This window comes from Chlamydotis macqueenii, chromosome 3 (assembly GCF_036417535.1).
Source record: "Chlamydotis macqueenii isolate bChlMac1 chromosome 3, bChlMac1.mat, whole genome shotgun sequence".
Taxonomy (NCBI): domain Eukaryota; kingdom Metazoa; phylum Chordata; class Aves; order Otidiformes; family Otididae; genus Chlamydotis; species Chlamydotis macqueenii.
The window spans coordinates 95087010-95111155 of record NC_141558.1 but is presented as its reverse complement, the minus strand read 5'-3'; the positions used below and the strand labels follow the sequence as shown (position 1 = coordinate 95111155).

The 24146-nt window shown below is 36.1% G+C and overlaps 1 protein-coding gene across 1 annotated transcript in view; it reads left to right on the top strand.

Annotated features, from left to right (window-relative positions):
• Nucleotides 1–24146, top strand: part of RYR2 (ryanodine receptor 2) — a 430134-nt gene that overhangs the window by 199077 nt on the left and 206911 nt on the right. The window contains exons 13-19 of the mRNA XM_086745890.1: nt 2427–2591; nt 3296–3417; nt 6328–6511; nt 7249–7384; nt 13113–13208; nt 23434–23552; nt 23970–24103. Coding sequence (XP_086602016.1) covers nt 2427–2591; nt 3296–3417; nt 6328–6511; nt 7249–7384; nt 13113–13208; nt 23434–23552; nt 23970–24103 — 956 coding nt within the window. The remainder of the gene's footprint in view (nt 1–2426; nt 2592–3295; nt 3418–6327; nt 6512–7248; nt 7385–13112; nt 13209–23433; nt 23553–23969; nt 24104–24146) is intronic.

Genomic DNA, 24146 nt, shown 5'->3' with positions numbered 1-24146 from the left:
ACAGAAATCTTGTTTGGCAAATTGTTGGCTCTGCAACTTCTGTGCTAAGGAAATTAATTGTTAATTCTTATTGGAATTAAGACTGCAATATCAAACCCCTTCAATTTCTGTTATAGTCAGTAGATTTTTAAAGAAAGTACAGAATAATATTTTAAATTAAAAATCCCTTAGGTTATTGACAGTGCTTTATGAGAAAATTTGTGAATTCATATAGTCATATCTTAAGAAGTTGGTTGTGAAGAGGAAGACTTAGAAAAAGAAAATCTTACAATGTAGAAGCACAATATGTTCACACATGTTCACACTATCTTCTAGTTATGAAGATAATTTAAAAGACTGGAGCTTGAAATTAGGCTGTAATTTCTTCATGTGATAGCAGGACCCACTTTATTTTTTCCTGTATCATCGTTTGTGTGAAATGTCCTATTATAAGTAGCTTTTCAATTTTGAACTGTTACTATGTTCAGATTATTTATGCTAGCTTTTGAAAGAATTGAATACAACATTTAGAGAAATGATATAAACAAAACTGTGAATTAGTAATGAAATAGAAGCACAGAATAACTCAGTAATTGGGGTCAGATGTATTGACAAATCAATTATTACAGTGTATCAATGGACAAGATTTTAGTAAGAATTTCAGCACTTAAGGAAACAGACATTTACAAGATAATTAAATTAACATCTATATTCAGAAACAGTTTAATAATCTGAATTGATGAATATATTATATCTGGAAGCTTAATGTTGTGAAAAGTAATAATAAGAATTTCACCTGAGTGTTAATTATTTTTTTTTAAGTGCTTGAAAATGCCTTCATAATTGTAGGGTGAAAATCTAGTTACATGACATCTCCCTTTACTTAATAAGTGCTTTTTAAAGTCCTTTAATAAAGTAGAGATTTTTTTCTGTTTATTTCAAAACCCGCTCTTTGTCATCTTTTACTGTGAAGCTGTCTCCCCAAATTGTCAAGGTACATGTATGTGGTATAATCATTCTCCTAATCTTTCCTGGTTGTAGTAGGATAGAACACTTAGAAGTTTTTCTCTCATTATTTGTAACGTTACTCTGAGGAACTGAAGGAAGTGGCTTCTCTTCTATAGCTGATCAGGAGAAGCAGAGAAGGTTGAAGCTGTATTTTGTTATGAGGATTATCTTGCCTAAAATAGGCCTGCAATTTGCATAAATGATTTTTTGAACAGTGGTGAAAATGAAGCAGTTTCTTCTCTGGGCTTGTGTGAGCATATATAGAAGCAGAATACAGGGAGTTAGTGCACCGATGAACATGCCTGCACTTGTGAAGTTGTGAAAGCGAGAGCAAAACAGCAACTTCAGTATTATAGTCATCTTAGCTTCAGCTGCAACAAGTGTGATGTGTACCCTCTCCTTCCAGAAGAATGATGGATAGTTTTCATATCAATAACTTGATCACATGAATCAGAACCTAGTGAAGAAACTTGCAGTGAAGAAGGTAAAAATCTTCTGAGAAGTTTTGGGCATAATTAAATTAACATCCTTCCTATAGTTAACAAGATATATACTGATCCTTCGTAATGTGTTTTTTCCATTTTTGCCTTTGGATTGAACGGCTAGCACAGGCAGACGAGTTATATCAGTCAGTTGAACCATATGCTTTTGGAAAGATTAAATGGATGATCTGCCATGAGCAAAGATGCATAGGGTGTTTGTCCTATAAGCTGATGTCTGTGGGGAAGGAGTTGGTTCTTAGAAGAGCTAGATAGTGGAGAACACCTCAAATTCCAATTACAAATTTGTAAAATTGTTTGAGAGACTAAATTTTGTGTCCTGAAATGACTGCTGCCTGTATAGGACACCAGCTGTGGTCATGCCATTCTTCTTTTATAGCATGTCTATAGGCCAGTCACAAAGACATGGAAATGAATTTCTTTACTAGGGAAATACTGATCCCATTGTTGGACAGTAATGGGCAGTGACAGGTTAAAGGCAACTGTCTCTCTGTGACAGTTGGAAATAAATTGTAGGGAAGTGTTCATCTTTTCTAGGCTGAAAAAAAAAATCCCCAAGAAAAAGCTTCTGGAGGTTAATATCTGGTTCAGCTAGGGAATTCAATGTATTTGGTATTGTTTTGTAAGCCTTTATATTCAATAATGACATGTATGGTCAATTATGATCCTAGTTCTCTCCTAGGGAGGTGAAATGAATGCACCCAGCTTTCCTAGTCTAATAAGCTAGATTTCTGTGTGGATGGAATCTCTCTCTCCATCTTTTCCCTGAATATTTAGCTACAACTTACACTTTTGCCAATTTTTAATCATTTCACTAGAGAAGAATTTCAAATATTCTTTTAGGTTCTCTTCTGGACAATTGCCTAGTATTCAATATTTTATGCAAGTATCAACACGTTGGTTATTGTTCTTGTATATATTTATTTTCTTCTTCTTCAGGAAAAGTTGGACATAGGGACAAGAAAAGAGGTGGATGGAATGGGAGCACCTGAAATAAAATATGGGGATTCAATATGCTTCATACAACATGTAGATACAGGCTTATGGCTCACGTACCAGTCTGCTGATGCAAAGTCTGTAAGAATGGGTTCTGTGCAGCGGAAGGTAAGACTGTAAATAGGAATGCACTTCATTCAGTCACAGTCTGATAGGCGGGGAGGAAATGAAGGGAACTACAGCAGACAGCTAATTTCTGGGTTTTAAATATTTTAAGCAAGCATGTCTTTCTTTTATTGTGGAAGGATTTTTTTTTTTGTTGTTGTCACATATTGAAAAGTTAAGTGATATACTGAATTCCTCAACTGCAACCAAATAAAGTGCGTGTTAGCCTGTAGACATTAACCCTCAAACACTGATAAATCTGGATGTAGATGTACTTGATGTCGAAGTAAAATATTAGTAATAGCCTGTAGAATATTCCTTTTTTTTTTTTTTTCAGTGTGCTGTAGTTTGTACTGAGGAGGCTTTTAGTTCAAAGTCTTCTCTTTCCACTTTGTGACCGTGTTAACTTCTGGGCTGGTATGTTCAAGTCTTGAGCCCTGAGCGATTTCTTTTAAAGAATAACCATGGCCAAGCAAAATGTTGGCTCAGCCTAATAAAGTAGAAAAAAAATTATTTTACAATTTAATACAAGTGTGTCTTTGGACGTGAGGAAGTAAAACATGAGAATATCTATTTTTAATTACATTTTTTCTTTTTGTATGTGGCTTGATCGTTTCCTAGTCTGCCTTACTATGTGAGTTTTCATACTACTTATTAGTGAAGAATATTTAATTTTGCAGTGACTGCTTTTTATTTTTATGTTGCAGGCAATAATGCACCATGAAGGTCACATGGATGATGGTTTAACGTTGTCCAGATCTCAGAATGAAGAATCCCGTACAGCACGTGTCATCCGTAGTACAGTCTTCCTTTTCAACAGGTTTATAAGGTGTGCTTTTAAAATGATATTTTAATCCCTTTTCTTTTTTTCCCCTCTCTTTTATTTTATTCGAAGTGACCATTAGCACAACAGTGAATGATTTAGCCCTCAGATAAAACCGATGAATACTTTTCAAACCAGACTCTATGCTGCTGCTTTGTGTTATCAGCAGAGAAGTACCTTGAGAGGTATTGGTCAGTTTCTTTACTCTATCTTCTAATATTACTTTATTGTTCAACCATGATTTGAGTGTATAAACATACTGAAAATGCAAACAAACCGTAAAAAAGTTGGGGTTTTTTTGTTTGTTTTTTTTCTTTTCTTTTGTTGTTGTTGTTGTTTTTTTTTTTTTTTTGCTTGCCAAAATTTGCTGGAAGTCATGCGGTGCATCATTTCACTCTTTCTTTTCGAAGTATGGTTTTTAAAAGTGCTCTTCCTTGAAAAACCTGGAAGACGGAGATAACTCTATAACTACGAACTTGTACAAGACAGAAAAATACTGAAGAAGTTCATAGTCTCAAGTAAATATTTTTCTTAAAAGTATGAAATTAAAAGTTTTCTACCCTCCCATTTCAGTTTGTTTATTTGTTCCCTTTTAATACTTCTTGTTTCTTTAATGTTTTGCAACATATAAAATGTTTTATTTTATAGTATTTTAATAATTTAAAAATACTGCTTCTAAATAACACTGATAAAATGCTAATTCTCAAATGTTTATGACTTGAGTAATTGATGAAAGGCCCCTTTCATCAGCGTAGCTAGCATTAGAAAAAGGATGATATGCAATAAGACTATATGGAATTATAAGAACTTCATAGGAACTCGTTTTTCACAAGAGAAAACAATGTAGGAGATGGTGACCTGAAGCAACCATGTCCTAAATCAGTGCACAGCCAAAGACACAGGCATGTCAATTTGTTGAAAAACATTTACCCAAGTACTTATATAACAACAGAGAAACACACCTGTCAGGAGAATTGCCTAATGTATGACATTTGAAGTACTAAAGAAATACAAGCCCCAGGTCACTTTGTAAATAATAAATTTTCTTAGAAGCTTTTAAGAATGCCATAAAAGGTAAGGACAGAGAAAGGCAATTGAATGATAAGGTTTCGCAAATCCAGGTACTGCCAAATTACAGTGGAGATTTTTTGCAGAGTGCACAGAGTCCAAGGTAGTGTTTAACAATTTAGCTTTGGCAGGATTTTATTCCAAGAAGAAAAAGCTGAATTGGAAAGGATCAAAATTATTCTCATGTATGCCCCAGTTCTTTCCCATGTAGTCAGTAGAAAACCTGCATTTCAGATAATGTGGTCACAGTAAAATTTTTAAAGATAACTTTTGCAGCTATATTTTTTGAATCATTGTGTTATTTATTCTAAGGGATTTTTATTCTTCAATAGTAAATATTCCTACTAAATTCTTAATGTTTCCTAAATTTAGAAGTTTTCCCTTGACCCAAATACTTATCAGTGTTGTCTTAATCCAGCAAAAAGCAGAGTATATAATGGGGCTTCTGCTCCGTATCGTGGCTTAGAGAGGAATCGTGGGGGTGAGCAGGGTGCTGTGCGGCTTGGGACAGAGGACTGGTGAGGATGGGTCGTGTCTCTACAAAAGAAAAGAGGAAGATGAGCAGCGGGACTGGGAGGGTTCCCACGTAGATGTGGTGGGTTCCTCTGCCAGCTGAATCACGGTGGTCTTTAGGTCAGCATGAATGGTGCACTGGTGGAAACAGAAAGGAGCTCTTTGCTATGGGTTTTACTCAAAAACATGCTAGCAAGAAAACCTCTTTACAACGGCAGAATGGAAAATGAGTCAAAAGAGAAATAATGATTGTCAAACAAGCCCCCTCCTCCTGCTTTCCCCTGCTGCATGCTGCTGGGTGGGCTTTTCCCTTCAGAGCTGCTCCTCTCCCAGCACTTCAGGGCCCTGGCTGGCTCCTGCAGAGTTTCAGGATCCTCTGATCTTTCCTTCCTCCCTGAGGATGGGCACTATGTTTGTAGGCCCTCAGCGGCCCTTGTTTCTCTGCCCCTCATGGCCCCTCTTGCTCCTTCCAGAAGGTTCTGGTGGGTCTCCTGAAGCCCCCAGCTGGGGCAGCCCCCGTGCCCAGCTCCTGCCCACCACCGCCTTCCTGAGGGGAGCCAGGGAGGTACAAGGGAAGGCCCTCACCTTCCACTTGCTGTGTGCTGCTGGTGAAATCTCAGCTGCAACAGCCGCATTTCAAGAAAGATGAGGTCTAAATGGAGGAGAAAGGTATATCAGGGGTCCAGAAAGCACAGTGCTGAGGAAAAATTGAATTATGGGGTTTGTTGGGGATTCAGCTAAGCAAAGGGCAGGTGCAGCGTTGATTAGAAGGGTCTGCTCCCCACTTCTAGGAGAGGATGGTCATAGACTACGGCAAAGCCAACTTGAATTGTGTATCAGGAAAACAAAAAGGCTAATGAAGTGCTGGGGCAGAGTGTGCGGAAGAGCTGCATCTTCCAGCACTGCAGATGGCTTAAGAATAGGTTAGAGACATGCCTGAGAGCCTGCATGGACTAACTGGGGCCTCTTCAGCACCATAGGACTAGTTTTTGACTTCTGTCCATTCCAGACAGGTTTACAATATAGTCTCTTTATCTTATGATTTCTCTCTGATACTGTTAAATGTGTAGGAGAATATTAAAATGTGTTTCCTGGATTTCAAAAGTATTTAAGGGAAACAACATTTTTGATACTTCCTGTTTCTGTTTGGGAAGGGAGAAGCGGATCACTAAGTGGAGAATGGGACAGACATAAATCATTGAGAAGTTACGTAGCTGTCGAGAAACGAATTGAGCTTCGACATCTAGAAAAACTTTGCGCTTAAACCAATAAATGGTTTAAACAATAAAATAAATTAATTTCCAATACTCAAAAGATTTTTGCATCTTATTATAGGGGCCTTGATGCTCTCAGCAAGAAAGTGAAGTCTTCCAACATCGATTTGCCTATCGAGTCAGTCAGTCAGAGTCTTCAGGACTTGATTGGCTACTTTCACCCTCCTGATGAACATTTGGAGCATGAAGACAAACAAAACAGGCTCCGAGCACTGAAGAATCGTCAGAACCTCTTCCAGGAAGAGGTACTTCTCTCAGTTTTACTCCAGATTTTCCACCATGTTGTCTGCAAGTATTCTCTTGCAGCGTCTGTAGCACTGATGTCTAAACGGGAGCATGCTTGCAGCATTTTTTTTTTTTTTTTTTTTTTTTTGTCCTGTAAGACTCAAACTATTTGCTACATTTATAATATCTTTAGATCTATTAATTTTCTTGTATATTTAAAGAAATACGTTTAAGGCCTTACTTCCTTTTCCCTTTTTTTTTTTTAAATTAGATATTAATATGACCTTGTGCCCTGAATTCAAACTATAATTTACTCCTTACGCGTCAATTATTTTCTTCTCTTATAGTTTAATCTCTTGATGCAGAAGTATGTTTTGGTTTAATAAGTGTACTTTAAGTGTTTTGTTTAATATTGTCTGTTATTTCTCTGGTAGTAATAGTTGCCTATAATTAATCAGATGCCTAAATGCCTTCTAGAATAGAAACCTGCCTAAAATTATATCTGGAATACTGTTTATTTTTGGGATTTTTTTGACCATCCTAAATGGTAAATTTTTATTATCACAGTCACGGAAAACTTTTCCATAGGAATCACTTAATTTAGCTTCACTTGTTTGACTCCATGTATATATCCTTGTGTTTTGCATATCCTCCCTTTCATTTTCTGTGTTGCTTAGATTTCTGAAATTCTTATCTGTTTGCACCTAAACAATACTCTTTCTTTTTCTCTGACAATCTGAGCCTTTCCATTTTTTAGGGTATGATCATCCTTGTTCTTGAATGTATTGATCGCTTGAATGTGTACAGTAGTGCAGCTCATTTTGCAGATGTAGCTGGGAAGGAAGCTGGAGAAGCGTGGAAATCTATTCTGAATTCTTTGTATGAATTACTAGGTAAGACATATTACTTGGATTGTTTTAGCTCAAAATAATACTCATATAAAAAAACCCCATGTTTTAGTATAGAAAACTTTCCACTGTGTATAAATTAAGATAAAAATTAAACAAGATATTTGCATTTCTAGGTCCTAGGTGAAGAATAAAATACACTGAAAACACTCAAATAATGTGATTTTTAAAAATAATATTTATTATGATAAAGAACATGTTTCTGACTTGAGTTAAACAATTACTTTTTCATATCATTGTATTGCTGGTGTATCTTGTACACTGCCTAAAAATATCTGGAAAAAAATGTATGTGAATATGCCATTCCTGTGTTAAGGAGCCATGACATTGTGGTCAGTTTTGTGGAAGTCTGATTTTTCACACATCTGGCTGCAGAACTGCAACATAAATCTAAAGCTTCTATAACCAAGACCTCTATTATTAGTCAGTAATGACCAGTGACTCCAGCATTATATGAGGATAGTGTGTGCCCTGGAAAGGTACACTCTTTTAGATGCAGTCTATCATGAAGGTCTTGTCCGCCTGCAGTCACTGAAAATCTCGTAATACCTTCTGTAAGTATATAAGTTTTGATGTCCTGGTCAAATTTCTATTTTGCTGGTTTTTAGTTTCAGGCATTTAATTGCCTGATTTGTTTTCTCACCAATTTGAATTGCATTTGTTATTTATGTTCTACAATGACTGATTATATAGGTTATGAATCCAGTACTATAGCTGCCAGCATATTTACTCCTGCTGAGTTGTTAATTGTCTACAAAAGGAAACTTTACTGCCTAAGATACCACTTCCTTGCTCCTCTGTCATCAGGTTTTCTCAGTGTCATAAGTAAGCCTAAATAATAATGTTAGCATTGACCTTGAGTGACTGAGGACAGTAATGTGTCCCTGCTTTTAAGCAGTCCTTTGTGCAGACTGCATATGAGTGCCTGTGCTGCTCTCTTTGTGTTACATACCAGTTGTAATGTGAGGGCCTGCTTGCCTTTGAGTTTGCATGCATTTTGGCAAAAGGTTGAGTTTGGACAAAGTCCTCTTGCAGGATTGTTATCTTCTTTCAGGTAAAACTTAAAGCACTTTATGTATAATTTATACTCATGAAAATCTCACTCTTGAGAAATTTGGTATTAAGAAGGTGTACAGATAATGTTATGTTATACATAAATTCCATTAAAAACTCAACTACTGAATACTGAGTTTGTAAAATGAAGTGAGTCAAGTGGTTCGGAAGAGCCCAGATGAATGTAGTGTGTATGGTGTGGCCCTTTTGTGGGTGTGCATTGTGGAACACGATCACATGCTAGTTTTTCTATAGGGCCCATTCCTTATTTGGTGCTCGTTTATTACTGGTATTTATAACACTTAGTTTTCTCTTTGCTACTCAGTGTGTGGCATTGAACCTTATTTATTGTGAGCCTTTTAATTTGTGTTTGTAAAACCAAGCTATTATCTTGGAATTCTTTTGTGCCATTTATGATTAGTGATCTGGATAATTAGAACTATTAATAAAGTGTTCTGTTGGAAACTCCTGTAATAAGGCAAATAGAAGCTATTATCTCCCATTCACTCAGAGAAACATACAGAGAGAAGTGTAAGTAAAAAGACTCTACCAATGCTAGTTCCCAAATTAAGAGCTGTGAGATGTGACCTTTTTTTTCAGAATGTTCAGCAGTATTTCATGTGTGCAAGGCATACTGAAAACTTGCATTCCTCTGAATTTTCTGCCTCTACACAGAAAATAAAATTTTATGGCATACCTGGTAAACTCTCCTTACTACCCAACAGCAAAGTGAGGCAACTGAGACAGGAGTTCTGTACATAGTAGTAGTAGTCAAAGTAGGGCCATCATCTTGTGCTCTTGAAGAAAATAATCTTGGCGGGGAAAAAAAGGATAACTAGCCTATGGTGCACAGCCTATGGTGCACAGCCTTTGATAAAACCAATGAGGTGCTCCTATCTGGCCCACTACCTCTCCTTTCAGAGAAGAGGGAAGTTGACACAGTAAATATCATTGAGAGACAACCAGAAAACCTCTCCTTTGTTCTGAGAGAGAACAGAAAGAGCTAATTGTACAGTGGCTGCTGTCACCATTCTTGCCACAAGCTGTTAAGAGTACAAGGTGGTTCCTGTGGCTGTGGTTCTGATTGAGGACTTGCTATCTCCTCTAAGTAGTTGAAGATTGTAGTCTGATGCATACACACAGGTTGGAAGGCTGACCACAAGTGGCGTTTGCCAACATTAGATTGCTAGATTTTTATTAACATTATAATATAATTTTATTTTTTTATTTCCATATTTTAAAATTGTAAGCTAAATACACCCTCTATATAAGTCTCTCCAGTACTGTAACTCGCAGCGTAGTGACAAGTGAGTCAACCAGCAAGTGGGTCAAAAGCAGGAATGGAACTTCAGATACAGCAGACTGCTTTGGTTTCAGCTAAGAGTAATTTGTAACAGTCGTATACTGTTGTCCTTTGTACTGTTATTCTATATGAAGAAATGTTTCAGAGGTAGATGCGAGTTTTTGCCGGTGGATTTATATTTCATGATGGAGAAAATTATGGCTTGGGAACTTGAATTATATTGTAGGTTCTTGAGTGGAGTGTCCAGATAGTTTCCCTCTTCCCCCTCCCCCCCTGCCCCCCCCCCCCCCATGTATCTTACGTTTTCCAAAGTGCTTTAGGCCTTTCTCATGTTGGTTTGCATCTTACAGCTCCATTCTTCACTTATCTTTGCCAATGTCTGTCTTCAGAAACAGTATGGGCTGCTATAGAAAATTAAGAAAATATTTCTTGCTGTTTTAACTGTATTTCTACAAAACAAAACAACCCCATATAGCTTAGCCTATCTTCGCACTTGCAAGCAACCAGATTGTTTAGTCTGAATTTTTTGAAGGTAGCTCAACCATTGGCAGGCAGAAAGGGTAGTAAATTTTATCTTTAACTGTTAAAAATCTAGAAAAGATGCATGAAACAAAAACTAAGCTTTTATAGTGAAAATGATACTAAATCTTAGTGTGAGCTTCCCATCATAACAGTATTACTGTTATGTTTTCCCTCCCTCCCTCTGCTTCTCTCTTTGCTCACCCTAATGCGGGAATGAATGCTTGAAAATGTGAATTTTAGGAATGTCTGCTTTTCCAACCCTGAGATAAAAAGATCATCTAGAAGGAACCCCGGTAAAATTTTTACATCTTAATCTTTCTTTCAGCTCATATATGCCCACTAAGTGAGTCTACTTTAGGCTTTTTTGTAAAGGTGATTATTTCATTTATGTTGATGGTGGTTGAGTTATTAAGAATCAATTAAAGAAGTTATGGCAGGAATTATAAACATTTAAAAGTATCTAGACTAGGTCCAGAGAGTTAATGCCTCAATGAAATCAACTGATGACCTTTTAGAGTGTAGATGATGGAGATGTGACTTCCCTAATTGCATTATCTTCTGGCAGCTAATGCTTAAGAAGCATGGCTTTGATCTGGCTATAATGAATTTGTGTGTTGCTCTGTTCTGAATAATGCTGGAGCTGTACAGAAATCGGATGGGTAACAAATGGATATTGCTTGCTCAGTCTTGCTTCAGCAAACAGCACTTTGTTTTTGAGTCTGCACGTAAATAAAAGTAAACTGTGATGCCAGAATTCATGGCTTTTGTCACGTTGTTGGCATTGTGATATATTTCACTGTGATGAGAGTGGAGGCGTTTACAGACTTTGAATTGAGACTGGATACTATTGCATATAAAAATCCTAGAATGGTCTGGGTTGCAGGAGACCTTTAAATATCATCTAGTCCAACCGTCCTCACTGTAAAAAAAAAAGGTCCTTCCTTATATTCAATCTAAATCTAGCCTTTTTCAATTTAAAATGATTGCCATGTATCTACTAAGGCATCTGTCCTTCCTCTGTTACAAATACTTATAATCACTCTGAACTTGTATTTGATCCTGGTGTACCACCAAAGATTGTGCAGGACTATATGTAATGACGTGACTTCGAGGTCTGACTGACCACCTGGTGTTTTTTGGTTTTTGTTTCTTTAAAACTGCATGCTAGTCTTTTTCAGAGTAGTGGGCAATAAAAGAAGTGAATGTTGGATATTATTTTTTGTTTTCAATGTTAAGTGGCTGTGTGCCTCATCTAATGTACAGCTTTAACCACTGAATACTAACCTGTCACAAACTTCTGCTAAGCTGCATTTATGAAACCATCTGTGTCTTATTGCTGTGAATGAAGTTAAATTTATTGATGTCTTGTTCATCAATGAACTATTACTGCCTTTATTTTATGTTCGCACCTGAAGCCCAGTGAGATTATGTGGCTTGCCTATAATCAATGAAAAAGTCACTTACAGAAACAAGTGTTCCTTAGTTCTAATCTGTCTTTTAACAAGATGTTGCTCCTTTTATGATTCCCAAGTATTTTCAAAAAACTATGGTCATGATTAATTGACTGTGTAAGATTTCAGAGTATAGACTTTTAAAATCATATCATACAGTAAGAGAAAGGGTTTTTGTTTGTTTGTTTTTCTTGTTAGGAGTTGGGTTTTGGTTTTGTTTGGTTTTTTTTGTTGGGTGTTTTGGGTTTTTAGTTGGGTTTTTTTGAGAGACTATGAAGCAATTGGATTGTGATCTCTTTCCTCATGATACAGAACTGTCAGTGCAGTGACTTGTTTGCAGCTAACTCCAGGATTGCTTTTCCCCTTTGCAGTTACAATTTCATATCATATTTATGTCACAAGTCTGTGACTTTAACCTTTTATAAATGAAACAGCATAAAAAAAAAACAGTTGCAATATAATATAGTGAATTTCTGCAGCAATAAAACAGATTTGAAGAGGCCATTGTATCTCAGCAGGACCAACAGTCTCTGCTGCTGAAAATAACCATAGAAATTTCAAATTGAAATAATTTGTTGGCAGGATTGGAAAACAATCCTCACAAAAACAGTTTGCACCGTTCCACACACCAAACAGAAATGGTAGTGCCTCACTTTTTTTTCAGAGTAGAACGGATGCTTCTCTGAGAGCTCGTGTGTATGCCCAGACGTGCAAACGTGCATATTCCAGGACAGGGCAGGCTTGTGGGTGCCTACAGTGTTCGGTGAGGTTTCCAGTCAGTTATACACGCTGAGTCAGTGCATGCATTCAGCCTCCTTCCGTCTTCAACTTAAAGCATGAGGGTGAAACAGTTCCAAACCAGTTACTTCTTCCCGACAGCCCTGTCAAAAGTATGGTAAACAGTTCATGGACATCTATCTTATTTTAGTTCCTATTCTTGAACAAAAGTATTGTATCAGTAAAAAATAATTTACATTCATCACCTATCTTATTGGCTTCACGTTCTGGTTTTCCCATGTTTCCTGTCATTACAAGAATACTCTTTTACAGGAATTTGTTCTACAGTAGCAGCTGACTTCTGTGGTGTCAATGCTGGCTACTTCATGTAGAATATTTTGCAGGGATTAATTAGATTATTGTAAAGCTGAAATAATTCAAATACATTAAAGATCAATTTGATACCAAGAGTAACTTTTATGCTTATATCTAACCATCACTCAAGTTATTTAAATTTAAATCAAGAACATCAATAATTAAAGATTAAGAATCTATCTTACTCGATCCTGCCTAGAAATACAAGACAGGGATTCTTTTAATTTAAATTGACTTAAAATTGTGGGGATTTTAAAAAAATTATTTTTCTCTCTCTCTCTTTTTCCAATAGCGGCTCTGATTCGAGGGAATCGTAAAAACTGTGCTCAATTTTCTGGATCTCTTGATTGGTTGATCAGCAGATTAGAAAGACTGGAAGCCTCTTCTGGTATGCTTTTTAGTATTTTAACTTCCTTATTTGACCAGTTTTTTGTTCTTCAAAATTGTTGATATACTTGTTCAGTCTAATTATATTAATTATATTAATTATATTAATAAAGTAAGATTTATATTTATAACATTTTTGCATTTTTATTTCATTTGTAGTTCTATCCTAAGTTCTGACAGTCTTTCCTTTTCCTTGGCCAATTGGTTGTAATGCTGTATTTTAATTTAGGCAAACAAACCATTTAGCAGAACAGTCATTCTACACTTTCAGTTGTATTAAGTTGCTTTCTCTTTAATTCTAGTTATCTTCCCTTCTCTTTGGAAATCTGTACATTTTTTTTCAGGATTTACATCAAACTAAATGTAATAATAACCACATGGAACAGATATAATTTGTTTTATTGTGAAGAACTGTAGTGGTAATGCAGGGAAGTTAATGTACTCTACCTGAGTATGTGTAAAAGATGGGTATTCAGAAAATACCTAAGCTTGCATATAGCACCTACCTCCATCATACATACACAGTCCCTTTTTAATCACCTCTCTCACTCCTGAAGTCTGAACTTCTCTTTGAAGTTAACAAGAAAAAGCATTCCTGAGACACATTTATGATTTGAGAATCTGGGAATTCTGTCTCACTTTAGACACAAGTTCTTTAAGTGAGCTTATTTATTTTCTTTGCCATTACCTAATGTCTTATCTTTCTTCTGAACCACTATGTTAAGCCCTTAGTGTCTATGAGATGCAATTAGTCTCTGTGTTGCTCAAAGTGAAAGTAAATGAAGTTATGCTGAGCTGTACTGTACTTCTCACTGAAACGGTGATCCTGGTTTCTGTTTCCTTAGAGTCAATCAGTTCTCCGTAAACCTACTCCGCTAACCAAATACATTGTATTTTTAAATTTTCAATGGATTTAAAAAAAAAATTACTGCACCTAAAGTTGATCAAAAAACTTCTTTGGACTATATTGGAAAAATACACTTTTTGAGCAGAATAAGAAATAAGTAGTATAAACACTGTGCATTAGGTGAATGTAGATAATATCTAAAGCATTTCTCTTGGTGATATGTAATTCCTATTGGTATCGACAGCTTGCTACTGTGTATCTCTTTACTGTCTTACCTGTAGTTGTTAACATGATTGTAGTCTGTAACAGGACTTTAAAGATGCTTACCTATACTATCATATTTGGCGTGTGCTTGTTCTAAAAAAAAAAAAAAAGTGTTCAGTACTTAAAATAATTATTTTGTGGAGTTTTTTTAACAATACTACTCTGTTTGCTTTAAAAGTATGTATCTGTACATGCCACTTTGATTTTTTTGTAAATAGAGGGTAGACAAATTTCATTGCATTGAAGAAGCTCTGCTAAGTTATCTCAAAGTTACTGAAGAGATACCAGGGCTATGTTTCTGCAATTAATAGTGTCGTTTTCATGACAGAGACTTGAGTCTCTTGCCCCATTTTACTGATATAAATGCAAACTTTTCCTTTTTTTCTTAGATTAAGATATAACAACTGTTCTTTTAAACATGACGATATGCAAAAATGATGTAATCTAGGCATCTGAACAGTAGACAGTAATCAAACTTTGACTCAGCAGCTAAATGAGATTCAAGTTCAGTGATTAGTTCTGGATTCTTCAGTCTGATTTTTGATTCTTTTGAAGCATATTTTTCATGCTGATGATTACGTAAAGATCAGAAAGCAAAGTAATACTGTTGGAAAGGAATATCACTGCAGCCTGTTCCCCCATTCCCTCATTTTTCAAGATTAGTAAAAGTATTTATTGGAGTAAAACAGCTATGCATAGTGTAAGGCCAATGTTTTAAATTTTATTCTTACCAATTTAATACTTCTTGGAGTTCTCCAGGTTACAGCAGTAACTGAAAATATGGATCTGATGTTGTGAGATCTTTTAATATCTGATTTGCCAATTAAGTGAATCATAGGACATGAGAATAAAGCAATTATGAAATAGGTGAAATAAGAAAAGTATTAATAGTTCCTTACAGAAGGCTTTATTTCTCATATGCACTAGGCAGTGAAGTTAAACAACAAGCAGGAGCTTAAAGTCAAAATTAAGCTTTTATACCTGATAGGGAATTTGCGTTGCAAATTATTCCTCTTTGTAACTAAAAGTGAAGAGGGAAATACAGAAATATATCATAGTACAGAAGTTCAGAAGTTTCTATTTTTTAAGTCAATAATGAGTAAAAAATAGTCCTGCGGGGAGAAGAACAGTAAGCAACCAAAAAACTAAAGACAATTTTGTAATGCTTGTGCTGCCACAGGTAATCTCAATTTCAATAGCTTGTTTCATTTTTAAAATGAATTTTAACATTAATATATTTCTAATTTATATTTTTTCTTTGTAACTTGCCTATGAGAAAATTGCAGTATAAATATTTGTGATGCTCAGAATTGTCGTCCAACAGATTTAATAGAAACTCATGTTTTAAATGTAATCATAGTTTTACTGTAATGCCAGATAAAGACTTGTCTTAACCTGTCTCATTTTATTGCCTGGTTCTAGCTCCTGTAATTGATATCCATTGTCAGATATTATTTAATATTCTGTTTCTGGTTCATGTTTATTTGTTCACAGTAAGTGTAGGTATCAATGTGGATTTCAAGAGCTAATTATTAATAGCATGTGGAAGGTATTTTGAATCCATTGCAGAAAGAGCAACAGATTTGAACAGTTTTCGATGTGTAGTGGTTGCTGTGTTTTTAATTTTTATTGTCTGTTTTTTTAATCTCTCTGTAGTTCATGTGTGCTTTCCTTTGTCATTACTATTAAAACATATCATTTCCCCTCTCTCTCCTCTTCTGTTCTCTGCTGTCACCCAGCTCAAGTTGTTTCAGAGTTGCAGACTAAGAAATGTTTTCCAGTTGCAGTTATGACTGTTTTGTGTTCTATATCGCTTTACTCTTTTGTTGGAAGATGATCTCTTGAGAGTCTTTCAAGCCATATTTTCTGTAATTGTGCTACATTAAGTTCAAAAGGTGAGAAGGTTTGTAGTCAGACCAATGGACAGGGTAGTTACAACAGCAGTGAGAACAATGTAGTACACCTTTCCAGTGACATATTTGCAGTTTATTCCCATCATCTGTTATTTTAGTATTGAGTGTTGTTTCATGAGCTGGAAGGAACATAATTTTCTTCAATAGTAATTTTTTTTGTTGATTACAGAGTTGTCCTCGAGCATTAAAATTTCCTTCCCTACTCTGTTCTTTCTACTCTTGAATCATACTTTTGTCACAGATAATATGTTTCCTTGGATTCATTTGCATCATAATGGAGGAATGCCAGGAAAGGATGATGTAAAAGTTCTTTGGTTTATATTAGCCTGGTAGACACTTGAAAAGAAATGCCATGGGCATAACACAGTTGCTTCCATCAGCCTTTTACTGTGGCATCAATACATGAGAAATAAACTGCTGTCACTGAGTTTCCCAAGTGAAAATGGAGGTTGTCTCAGCTGCAGATCACCATTTGGCATATATTATCAAATTTCTTGTGACAGCAGTCTTCAAAGGATCATCAGCAGCTACAACAGGTCTGCCCTATAGTAAACAAGGTGAATAAGGTGTTTGTGTTCCCCTCAGCTTTGTCACGAAACATTCATGTGTGTTTTGCTTATTTGCCATAAATTCGTTCTTGAGATGAACTGACCAGCAGCACAGGAAAATATTGTCAGACATCAGTGGAAGGAGTTTTCTCCTCTCAAAGCCAAAGGTGAACTGCCCTGGTGTTCACTAGCTGATTGGCAAGATCTGCAGTGGGTAATGGCAGTTGCAAAGAGCAGTTATACATGGACGCTTCTCCTCTTGGAAGTTTTTTCCTTTGTCAGCTCTTGAGGCAAGCAGAATGTTTAGAAGTCAGTTATTCTTCTCTTGGAGTGGAGGCTGGTATAGGCACTTTGAGGCATTTGCCTATGTAAGCCTCCTCTAGTCAGCAATGTTTTATAGAAGTATTTTTGCAGCATTTTGTTTCATGTTTTTTTTTCTGCAGAACTACGGCTTTAGGGTGGGGGACCTGTTTTACTATGCTATTTCTTCCTACTGGCATGAACCTAATCTGTTTCAGCCGTGGTATGTTCGTGCTCTGAATCCTTGAGCTGCCTAAGATGTGAGGCAACAGGAGCATGAGGTGAAATCTCTGTCACTACTTCAGTTCTCAGGTAGTGTTACAGACAGTTAGCTGCTCATAGCACTGGTGTCGTCAGATTTGCTGATCATCCTATCACTGTAGCTAGTACATTAGCTGCAGAGATCCTAACCAGTAGATACCATAACTGAACATTCATGTTGGTTTGAATTATTGTTAGGGAAACGTGCTTTGCAGATGCTATGATCTTCATGCTTTTGTGAACCTTTTAGTAACAGAGAATTTAAACTGAAACAAGCATTTAAAAATTGACAAAATCACAGACTAGATCTTTCCTCCACTACAGTCCACCTTTGGTGTGAGGCACTCATCTAAGGAGAATATTTACACAATTATGCAGTTGCATGGGATTTGACTGCAACCTTCTTAATTTCCATGTATTTCCCTAGTTGTTCATGGTGAAATTATTTCCCAAGAGACCTAATTCTATATCTGAAACTCTCAGGGCTAGAATTTTCAGAAGTAATTAAAAACTTTGTGCTCAGCTTTTGGAGATTCAATATGAAATTTGTTACAACAGCTCTAAAATGTTGTTACATGGTGAGTTACACGTTTTCTGTTATATTTGTATTTTAAAAAATTAATCTCACAGTAAAAATAAGGTTTGAAAATTATAACCTAAATTTTTATGATATTATAGTGAGGTATGAGATGAATTCTGTTAACTGCAAAATAATCTGACATTGTAGTCATACAGCGCCGTGAACCTCATGACATGCTGCAAGAATTCTGAAGGTAGTACTATTTGCAGTGCTCGCTTGTCCTGAGTTTTTGTCTAGGAACTAAGCCACTTGAACTCCTTCCCCATATGTTCTGGTATCATAACTTCCTTGTTACCTCTAAATCTGATTTTATAATTAAGACTTTTTTTTTTTATTTTGAGTGAGTCAGTTATTCAATATGCTAATTATGCTGTGCTTTAGTTATCTCGAGAGGCACAGTAGGTTTAGCTTTTAGTATGTAAATGTGCTTTTCTGATTTTGTGTGGGATGCTTGCTTGCCAGGTTTTTAGCTTTATATGGCTTGATTGGGGTGAGGATTTTCACTGTTTCAATTTACAGTGGAGATATACAATGGGGAGAAATACTGGATTATATTACACTGTTTAAATAATGATACTTGGCTGCATATATTCACCTAAAATAAATAATTCATTTTTTAAGGGAGAGTGTGAGGAAGAAACACCATGCTTGGTCAATCACACCAAAATTAAGTTCACCTTCAACACTGAAGTTAGCTACATCTCCTGCGTTTTCTTGAATGTGTTGTGATAAAGATTTGATGTCATAAACTATTATCAATAAAATTCCTATTCTCACTTTTTTTCTTATCCTTGAACTAAAAATGTTACGAAAACAGAATAAAGGCAGTAAATATATAAACTGTAATTGTGAGTTATTAGAAATTGGTGCAGTTTCTGATCTTCACTGAAGCCAAAGAAAGAAAATGAAGATTTGTCCAAGTGTAAATGTGTCTGAGAGTAGACCATGTTAGAAGTGAGATATCACAGAAGTTGAGTGAAAAATGCAATGCAAATACTTCAGCTGTCTCTTCAATGCATAAATTAAGATTAGGTTAGGTTTTTTTTTTTTTTTTCTCTGACATATATTCCAGATAGGATTAGCTAGTCTTAAAATTTTAAAGGCATTGAAACATAGGTAATAAAAAAATAGAGTAGAGCAAGTTAGTAATCTAATATCCTTCAAGTGAAGGTTTTTGGAACCAGATAATGCCAGTTTTTGAGTAACTTTTTCTGAAAGGCATGTATTTTATTCTAGTATTCTACAGTATGACATTAGAGAAGTCAACATGTTGTCCTGAAAATATATGCTTCCTTTCATCTGTTAGTCATTAAGAAAGAATTTTCACTCTTCTTTGTCATAAACTCTGCATATCATACTGCTTGTGATACTTGTATTAAATTTGAACACTTCCTGCTTTACTGCCTTGAGCAACTCCAATGAAATTGGAAGAGGTCCAGTTGTCTTTAATGTAGACAATATAAAAGTGGATCAGTCCAAACAGACATGGTGCCTTCATGTGAGATTTTTTTTCTAAAATAGAGAGAATTCGCCCTTAGAACAAAATGTGTTTGATAATTAGCATTCAGATGCTGCAGTAATCCAAGAAGTTGCTGTGGCAGCTGAGTTTTAATTAATAACATTAATTTATTATTGAATGTTTACATCTTCAAAGTATTTTTACTTCTGTTATTGAAGAGATTAAGACTAGAAGATGAACCCTGTGTATTATTTTAAGACAAAATAAAGATTATGGATCTGCCTACAAAAATCCAAAAATTCCAAGGTTATGGTTACCACGGTTACATTATGTGGTATCATTTAATACTGGATTACTGTTTATATTGTTAAAAGTGTATTTCAGTGCTACAATAAGTGGTGGCAAATTTTACATTACCAAGTTATTCAAGGCCAGGTTGGACTGGGCTCTGAGCAACCTGGTCTGGTTGGAGATGTCCCTGCTCCTTGCATGGGGCGTTGGACTAGATGGCCTTTGAAGGTCCTTTCCAACCCAGACTATTCTATACTTCTATAAGTTTTGAATGTAGACATTTCCTTTCATTCCCAGATCACTGTGGCACACAGTAAAGTTGTTGATCTTGTTACACATTACCTCTCTAGATGGAGGATCCTTTTGTAACACTGTTCTTGCCCCCCTTGGTGCTTTTACCATGTTCAAGTGACCCCTGCCTGTCTAGCTGGCAGGATGGGTGGGTTGTGCTCCTGTTGTGCTGCTACAGGGCATCTGCTCCTTTAGCTTTCTCTTACAGCTCTTCGGTTTTTATACTTTTTATCAATAACGTTACTGTCAATATTAGAAGTGTACATCTGTTGCAGCCCAGATCATACCACTGCTACATTTAGGTTTAATATGGTCTCTTATTTGTTAGTTGAGAATTTCTGCTTATACCTTCAGAACTACAAAATCACTTTGGGAGTTTATGTCTAGCTCATTATACCACAGCTGTGACTTTTTTTTTTTTTGGAATCACTACACAGAACAGGAAAATTGTCTACAGTACCTGCACAGGATCACCTGTATTTTCTGTTTACACATGTATTGCTCTGTCTTCAGACACGTTAAAACAAACACTTTTGTTTGAAACATGTTTACCAGATACATCAAATTGTCACTGTATCTGTTGCCTTCCACCTTTACTACATTCAGTCCTTCAGTAATCTGTACACTTTATTAGTGATGACAGCACATCATCCTCCAAATCCCAGCAAAAAAACCAAAAGGTGATGGTGCGGTAGGTTGTCTGAGATTAAAAAGAAGGATCTGAATGAAGTCAGATGACTGAAGCCATAACTGAAGTCACTGGGAATTCCAGTCCTCATTTTAATTCAGATTTTATTGAAAAATAAAAAAAAAATAGAACTACTTTTCAAATAGCAAGCAATTTAAAAGTAACGATTGTCTCTTCTGGCAGAGTAATTTGGTCTTCACAAGGGTGGAAAGCTAAAATCTAAATTTAAAGAAAAAGAAATATTTGTTGACATATGTTGACATATTTTTATCCCTCTGTAAGAAGTCTGCACGGCCCAATTTTTGTCCTTTCCAAGATAATTTTTTGGTGGTTTTCCTTTGTGAGGAGATCTACAGGTTTTTTTTCATTGTGTTGGTCTTTTTACTTTTGCGTTTAACAGAGCTATAGCTTGTTCCAAATGCAAGTAAGTGTAATACAAGTTGGTCTGAAATTAACAATTAAAAAAAGATTCATGACCTGAAAGTATTTTAGTCTGTTAGTGCATAACAATGGAACATGTCCTACGTCTACAAATGTATATCTTTGCAAAGTAGATTATTTCTACAAAAAAAAGTTACTGATGTTGTTTACTATTTATTTCCTCAATAAGATACTTGGGAAATTCTCCAGATTGGATTTTCTGCTGAAAAGACAATAGATTAGACTTGGAACACTTGGCCATTTATATTCCTCATAAATAATAGTTTTAATACCAGTCTGTAATTGTTTCATAGTGATTACGTATTTCATTGCATTTCATTATTCATTCCATATGCAGTCATTTCATACTTAGCAGAAACAGATATATTGGTTCCAACAATTTTTTAATACTCATTACTTTAAATTCTGTTTAGAGTTTCTGGTTTTCAGCTCTCCTTTTAATTTTTGCTTGGTTGTCTCTAAAGTGCTTGCTCAGCTGACATAATCTACCTGGACTTGTGCAAAGTGTTTGACACTGTACCACACAACATCTTTGTCTCTAAACTGGAGAGGCATGGATTCGAGGGATGGACCACTCAGTGGATAATGAATTGACTGGATGGTCACACTCAAAAAGTTGTGGTCAACAGCTTGATGTCCAAGTGGAGATCAGTGATGAGCGGCATTCCTCAGGGGTCAGTACTGGGACTAGCACTGTTTAACATCTTTGTAGGCAACAAGGACAGTGGGGTAGAGTGCACCCTCAACAAGTTTGCTTCCGACACCAAGCCATGTGATGCAATCGACACAGTGGAGAGAAGGGATGCCATTCAGAGGGACCTTGGCAGACTTCGAGAGGTGGGCCTGTGCAAACCTCATGAAGTTCAAGGCCAAGTGCAAGGTCCTGCATCTAGGTCGGGGCAATCTCAAGCACAAATACAGGCTGGGCAGAGAATGGAGTGAGAGCAGTCCTGAGGAGAAGGGCTTGGGAGTGCTGGTGGATGAGAAGCTCAACATGAGCAGGCAATGTGTGCTTGCAGCCCAGAAAGCCAACCGCAGCCTGGGCTGCCTCAAAAGAAGCCAGCAGGTCGAGGGAGGTGATTCTCCCCCTCTACTCTGTTCTCATGAGACCTACAGGGATGGTAACTCAACCACTTCCATGGGCAACCTGTTCCAATGAAATCTGTGTTCAGTTAGTAGCTGTTTGGAACTTTTTTCTTAGCTGACCCTAGTTTTACTCAACTGTAGTGGCTGATGATCTGTTCCTCACTAGGATCAAAGAAAGAGCAGAGTACTCTTACTGAGACAACATTTTTGTCTCATGATTTTTTTTTCCCACACCAAAGGGAATTTACATTGTTATGTTTTTCTTTCAGTAAAAGAGAGTGTGGCAAAGAACGGAAGACTCATGCTATGGATCTTGCTTTGCAAGAGTTAAGCTGAGTGTTTGGAGCCGTGGCTCGAATACAGGGATGAAGATAGAATGATGAGAGACGTACAGGACAAATAGGAATTGTGTATCTCTAGGTTTGACTGCTGCTTAGCTTTCCCTAAGGGCTCTGATTTTTCTCATTGTGGCAACAACTGTAGCAACTGATAGTGATGAACCACCTGCATAGTATTTGTCTTTGCTGAATGTGGAAGCTCCCAAAGCAAGCAGTGACTTGATCCATCAGTACACATGTGAGCTCCATTGCAAGGAACCATTTTAAGGCTAATGACTCTTGATGGCAATGATTGCTGCTTTATTGGGATTGGAATTGCATTTAATTGAGGAGCCACTGGAGATTTAGAGGTTTTTATTCCTTGCACATCTTAGTTTCATGCTAGTTTCTATTTGTTAGTTCTTTTAAGAACATCACTGTGGCTCCCAGTATAGCTTTACATAAACAAAGAAAATTGTGCACAGTGGGCCAGTAAACTGTGAATTTACCTCTGGTCCCTCATTCAGAGGTATATGATTCCATTGGTGGTTCATATGGTTTTCTGAGGGAAGAAATGGAAAACTGTAAATATGGAGAGCGTATTTTATGTATATAGTATGTACGTAGTGTGAAGTCTTCAGCTCTTGTAACCACTGAAATCCAATATTTTACCCAGTTTGAATTTGTGAATGTTGATCATCACATATTTATTATTAAAAAAATCAAATTAATTTACAGGCTTTTTTCCTTGTCCTTTCTGATATTTACTACCTTTACTTATTGTGAGAAATCTAGAAGTACCACATCAATCCTATTTTTGTTTTGTTTGTCATATACAATGATTTCTGAAAGTATTACACATTGCTGAGCAATATATTAGAACGTATTATTTGCAGTTATGATTTTATTGGAATAAATAATTTTCCTTTTTTTTCCCCAGGAATTCTAGAGGTTTTACACTGTGTGTTGGTGGAAAGCCCAGAAGCTCTAAACATTATTAAAGAAGGACATATTAAATCAATCATCTGTCTCTTGGACAAACATGGAAGAAACCATAAGGTAGGCAAAGAAGAGACAAGTATATTTAGGTGAACATCTGTGAAAATGTTGTTCTGTGTAGAAGATAGATTTCATGTATTTTAATACTGTATTTATAATTTGAAATTAAGCTTTTCCTAAAAGACACACGAGCAGTTTGAAGAAGCAAAGGGGAATGTTATCTTCTTTTTGATGAAAACATTGGTACACACTACATCTCAAGGAAAGCAGGAAGAAGACGTCTTCATATTGTTAGGAGAGTTTCAGAACAGTTGTAAAATAAAACTACCATGTTGTATGAATTGCATACTGTTACATGTCTTCCAGTAACAAGGTATATAGCATTATATTGCCTGAAATAACTCACAGTGATTATTAATTATTTAGCATGAAAAAATATTTAAGATGAAAAGATTATGGTTTTTTTTTTTTTTTCAGGTTTTGGATGTTTTGTGTTCTCTCTGTGTTTGTCATGGAGTAGCTGTGCGATCTAATCAACATCTAATCTGTGATAATCTCCTGCCAGGAAGAGATCTACTGTTACAGACACGCCTTGTCAACCATGTGAGCAGGTAAAAAGAAGAAATCTGTATCTATGAACAAAGCAGAATAAAA